Source organism: Pterocles gutturalis, unplaced genomic scaffold, assembly GCF_000699245.1.
Source record: "Pterocles gutturalis isolate BGI_N339 unplaced genomic scaffold, ASM69924v1 scaffold49550, whole genome shotgun sequence".
Taxonomy (NCBI): domain Eukaryota; kingdom Metazoa; phylum Chordata; class Aves; order Pterocliformes; family Pteroclidae; genus Pterocles; species Pterocles gutturalis.
This window is the reverse complement of record NW_010147770.1, coordinates 78,733-84,732: the sequence shown is the minus strand read 5'-3', so window position 1 is coordinate 84,732 and position 6,000 is coordinate 78,733. Positions and strand designations below refer to the sequence as shown.

The window sequence follows — 6,000 nt, the reverse complement described above, 5'->3', positions numbered from 1 at the left end:
GCTGAGACCTCCAGCAGATGTACCAATTAGTGCCGGCTGTGCTGCTGATTTTCTGACCAGCTTTTTGCAAACTGGCAGGCAAAGGCTTCTTGAGACAGAAAGTGCTGATACAAATATAAAAGCCAGGTAAGCTGGCAAAATTAGATCTGTAGTCACAGAGTGCATTGCAGGTATGAAAGAAACATCCCTCTGCATTCTGGTGATACGGTTCAGCCAGGAGCCACAATGGACAGACGTTGACTTTATTAGGGAAATTACCATCATACATTGGAAAACACTACTACACAAGTGCAAGCAACGCAATGTGATATAAAGTAAAAAATTTTATGTATTTCTTACTTTATACTGAGAGAAAGCCTTTTATTGTGCAGAGTGAGGTAATAAAATACATATTTTGCAAATAAGCTTTTCTGACTGTTTATTTATTTCAAATTTTTTCTCTATATCTGTATGTGCATTTCTAGGCCATAGGAGAGTATTTATCACATGCTGAGTGCTAGTGCTCACTCTGTGTGTCTTCAAAACAGGGCAAAAGTGGACTTCAAGTCATATATATGTTGAAAAGAATTAATTTTACATTGGGTACACAAGTACCTTGTTAGAAAAACATGCTTCTAATAAAGTAAAAATCATCCAAAGTCTAGATGTGAACATTCTCCAACCCCAAAACCGACTGTTCAGACCTTCCCACTTTAGTTCTCCAGTACAATATGGATAAAAAGATAAGTGTCTAATAGTGCACAAGATTGCACCTGTTCCAAATAAAATCGATCCAGTCATTATGCTCTTCCCTCTTCTTTTTTCTTTTTGTCTTCATCTTTGAAAAAGACTACAAAGCTTGTAGAGAGTCTCAGCAGGATGCCAAATCATTTTAACCTGGTCCAGCAAGACATCCATCGGAACCACAGCAGTAAGTATGGATTTTGAATTAAAGATCAACAATTATCTAGACTCAGACTTACTTTCTTTGTTTTTTTCAATATTTCTTAACTAGTCAAACCTGTTTCTTTTATCAGTTATAAATGTCTTTTACTGGTGGTGTCACTTGTCTGCATGAGATGGAGGCACATATAACAGCAACTAAAACTAGCACTTGGAAACAACTGCACTGAAAGCAAATAAATATACGAAAAAATGTCCCCAAGCCCTTTTGTGTGGATGTAAGGAGGGTACCAAGGAAGACAGAGAGTTATGTACACTGTTGTGGATGTAATTTCCTCTTTCCTAATCTCTTAATCAGGCAGAGAACTATTAATCTTTCTTTAACAGCAGCTACGTCTTTTCAAATTACATTACAAACCCAGTCAATATGATGATAAAAAAAAGCTTGATCAAATAATAAAAGCACTGTGTTACTTTCTTATATAGAACACACACACATGATGGCACTTACTCTGTGCAAACTTTGGAGGATTGTCGTTAACATCAGTGAGTGTAATTGTCACTGTTGTAGTTCCAGAGAGTCCACCCATATGTCCTCCCATGTCTTTCGCTTGGATTACCACAAAGTATTCTTCTTTGGCTTCTCTGTCCATGTTGGGAAGAGCTGTTTTAATTATAGCTACAATAACGTGGGGGGAAAAAGTCAGGTACAGACCCAAATTCAGGTTTGCAATTATTTTTATGGATATATGTTAAACACTGGTATAAAAATTGAACTGCTAAAGGTCCAGTTAAGTTGCATCTTAGTACCAAGGATAAAGAATTTGAGATTTTCAAAAAAGTATATTAGAGGTCACCTACCTTGATTTAATTAAAAGTGCAATGAAATTGTGGTCAAAAACCTCAAAATTATTCATACCTGTGATACATGTTAATTTTTACATTTTTCCCTAATAACCTTCTGTCCCACCTCCAACAGAAGTCTACCATTTCTCCACAGAATTCACAAACAGAAGACAACCACATAGTAAACTTAATCTGCAAACACTGTTAATTGTACCTGTCAGATTGTTTCAAATATTTTAAAACCAAAACCATTATTTATTCTGCTCTTGTATATAACACAGGCTACAGTTGTTCCCTTAAGTCCTAAATTGAATGCCTACACTTCCACTGGAGAATGACAGCGTGTCTTTCAGTATGTCTTTTAGCATAGTCACCCATACTGCAAACTCCTAAAGTCACTCCATGCCCTAGGAGGGTCACTTGTTGGACAATGGTCTCAGCAGGCTGCTATCACCTACCATACCAGGTTAGAAGTTTTTAAAGACAGAGAAGTAAAATGACCTGTAGCATATCAAAATATAAGATGTCAGGGGGCTAGCAGGAAGATATCTACAAGGGACAGTCCAAGAAAATGTGGGGCCAGATCCACTGCAAACTCCTATAGATTTCATGGACATCTAACAGAAGAAAAAGTAAAAATCATTTTTTCTTCCCAAAATTTCTCCACATGTAATGTGCTATTATATTCACAACATTCAGTACGGAAAGTGCAGTACTAAATGTGTAACAGTAAATTTAAATGGTGTTCATCACAGTCTAGTGATGTCTACCATAATAAAATAAGAATCAACTAAAGGAGTTCCACGAAACTTAGGGAAAACAACTCTAAACATTAAACAGAAATACAGCATTTTTTTCCTTTAATCCTGTTTTTGAATTATATTTTTAAAAAAAATATTTGTCAATGAAAATAGAGCACAAAGTTCAAGTTACTGAATTATCTTACTAATTAAGTGAAGTGTAAGAGGACTGAGGGGAATTCAACCCACCACTGCAGTGGTTCCTTTAAACCATGGTGCTGGAGGGTTCTTACGAGGCACAAAGAAGAGTGTCTCATTTCATGGGCCTGTGCTCACAGAGCTGAAGGACAGTTTATGGGCAGACATTGACAGTAACTCACCAAGTCTCTGTAATTAACTAGCAAAAGAAGGTAAGGATTCTACATTGTACTGCAGATTTGTTAAGATTTGCATGTTGAATAGAGCAGCCAAGTCCACACCCTGGATCATACACACCTGCTACTGGGCCTGATCAGACATTTCATTAGCTCTCACACTGCAGTCTTTTTTTTCACCTGTTCTTTGTTAAGTACAGTCAGGAGTTTTTAGATGCCAAGCAATACTTCAAATCTGTTAGTTTTCCTTTCTCTATTGGGACTAGCACAGCTGTGGAGACTTCAAAGAGCTCTTTTCCTTTCACATGGGACAGTTCCTATTACATAAGCTTCTTGGAAATGACACTGGCTGAAATGCTGAGATTATCTATTCATGTATTTATGGTCAACAAAGAAATGTTCCCGGTCTTTACCCTGAATAGAGATGCATTTTAGAAAATTTTAGAATCCATTTATCTTTAGTATTGTAACACTAAGGATCTGATCAGAATTTCTTTTCTTGGCTGAGCACAGGACGAAGCTAAGAGCAAGGGGGTTTAAGGCATTTAGAATAAAGCAATATGCTTGCTACATAAACCGCCAAACATCATGTAATAGCAGTCTTGTAACCTACACTTTGTAAATGATTTCCAAAAAAATATTTTGGGTTCTCATCTTACATATTTTATAAATGTAATTCTGGATGAAAATTAAACTTCTGTTTTATGTCTGCAACTGCCAAGCCAGAGTAATCTCTTGTTCCCAAGGAACTCAATACGCAATCAGTGATTTTTCATTCCAGCATGGGGTAAGCGGGGTTGGGAGCAGCAAGGCCAGCTGCACTGCAGTTGATGGTGAGTTGGGAGCAGAGCGTGGAAACAAGGCAGGCAGGAGCAGTGGCTCCACCAACAAGGACCCAGAGCACAGAGGGGCAAGTCAGGGTCCCACTCAGGTCCAGAGACAGTGGCGAGGCTGAGCCACAGTCTGATGGTCACCCAGAGAGTCCATGGCAACAAGGCAGGTCTGAGGCCAGGCCAGGAAACCCAGCCAGCGGGTCTGGATCTGGGTCAGAACCAAAAAAATGAGACTGGGTGCAAATGTGGCACCACTGGGGGACAACAAGTAGAGCCTCAGCCTAAAAGCAGCTCCCAAGGAAGGAGCTTTCTTCCCAACAGTTCATATCAGCGAAGGAGCTGACCTTGGACGCAGCCAGCTGCACTTCTAAACTCGACCAACTAAACTCCTTAAAGGAGGTTGTGCTCAGGACCCTGAAAATACAATGTACTGCAGTGCTTGTAAAACCAACGAAGCAGCCTTGAAGTATAACACTCATGTAATTTAACTATTCTATGCCATCTATAGGAGGGGACATAACTTATTCTGCAAAACACTGAAGAACATGCTTCTCAATATTTTATTTTTAAATGAATACAGGGGAACAGTAAAACCCAGAAGACACAATAAACATTTACAGATGGGATACGTGCAAAATACATTCAGTAAAAGAGTAGGGCCATTTACTCCATAGCAGCCTGGGTAAGAATATATGGTATTTATTTCTAAAATAATTTGACAGTTGTGACTGGTTTGGACTGATTGATGCCTTCTGTGAATAGTTCTATTGTTATGAGATTGCTCACAAAAAGGATGATAATACAAACTGAAGGTATCAGAATTTGGTCCACATTAATTTTTTTCACTAATAGAGCTGATCCAAAGATCAGTGAAACCCTATTTCAATGGGTTTTGTATTAAGCCTACTATAACTTTTTCTCCATTATTATTTTTTAGGTAGAGATTACCTTGTTGTTTTTTTTTAAACCTAATTTACATAGCTAAGTCTAGCCTACAGATGACTTGTATAAGAAGCCACATTTTGTATTCTGCAGTTTCCTCTCAGACAAGTTAATTATTTCAATAAAGTGATGATTTTTTCTAGACATGTATTTTAATTTATCTCTTAATGTGTGGAACAGTCTAGCCTTTGTCTATGGTTTGAAAGATATCAGGAAGATGAAATACCTTAAAAAGAGCCTAAATCAGAATTATAGTTTCTTACTTTTAAGGCATAAAAATTGAGGGGTTTTTCTGTCTAAAGATACTAACACAACCTGTTATTTCAAGAGTTTTGTACGTATTTCTACCTGCTGTCTCAGCCCATAAACCATTAGCCAGAAGCTAAGAGTCAAAGACAAAGTCAATTTTCAGTTTCAAACAAAGAAAAAAAAACAAAGAAAAAAGTTTACTCTTTTAATTACTATAAGAGAAGCTGAAGGTTTTTAAACGTCAAATATATGCAGATTATGCAGGATGGTTGTTACCAACAGTATTGCTATATTTAGGACCTATAGAATGGAGGTCAGAAACAGAGAAGGGTTGGTATCTCTTATGAAGCAAACGAGGAAACACAAAAAGGCTCCATCCTCACCTGTGTAACATGATCAAGACAAAAATAGTGAATTTCAAGGATATTTATTTGTTCTTTTGCTTTATTCACCAGCTCTCAGGTTGGGCTCACAGGAAGTACTGAAACTTTCCATCTCTTTTTAGAAAACAATTCAGGCTCACCAAATACTAATACGCACACAGAACATTAACTCATTGAGCATTCAACCTGCTGTACTTCAACCCAGAAACAAATCGAGAACAAAAACATAATCACTTTCAGCATGCTATGATGGATGAAAATGATATGTGCCAAACAGGAGAGTAGTTTAAAAGCGAGGAATGAGAATTACCATAAACCCTTGTAAGGCAGGTAGACGCTTGTCGGAAGACTGTATTGAGAACAGTTATCAACGGCTTACTGTCAAAGTGGAGAGATGGATAAAGTGGTTCATAGAGTTTGTTCTGCTTCTGGCATCATTCAGTATTTCCTGAATGATGGAAGGCAGGAAGAACTTATCAAGGCTTTCAGATGACACAAAGTTGGGAGCCATTGCAAGTACTGGAAGAACAGGAATGGAGTTCAAAACAATTTTGACAAACTGGATAGCCTAAAAAAGCAGGATGCAACTCAATTTGGCAAGTAAAAAGTATTTTCTGTGGGTGAAACAATTAACTTTACAATTACAATAGAGCAGATGAGTCACAAGACAGAAAAGAATGTGGAGTCAAAATGAGCTGAATATGAGTCAACAGCATTTTGCTGATAAAAATGCTCAAACGTTTCCTGGTAT

At 37.6% G+C, this 6,000-nt stretch overlaps 1 protein-coding gene across 1 annotated transcript in view; it reads right to left on the bottom strand.

Annotated features, from left to right (window-relative positions):
• LOC104470993 (cadherin-8-like) overlaps positions 1–6,000 on the bottom strand; it is a gene marked incomplete at its 3' end in the record, with an annotated part of 95,888 nt that overhangs the window by 11,278 nt on the left and 78,610 nt on the right. The window contains exon 5 of the mRNA XM_010086146.1: positions 1,394–1,561. Within this exon, the coding sequence (XP_010084448.1) occupies positions 1,394–1,561 (168 nt within the window). The remainder of the gene's footprint in view (positions 1–1,393; positions 1,562–6,000) is intronic.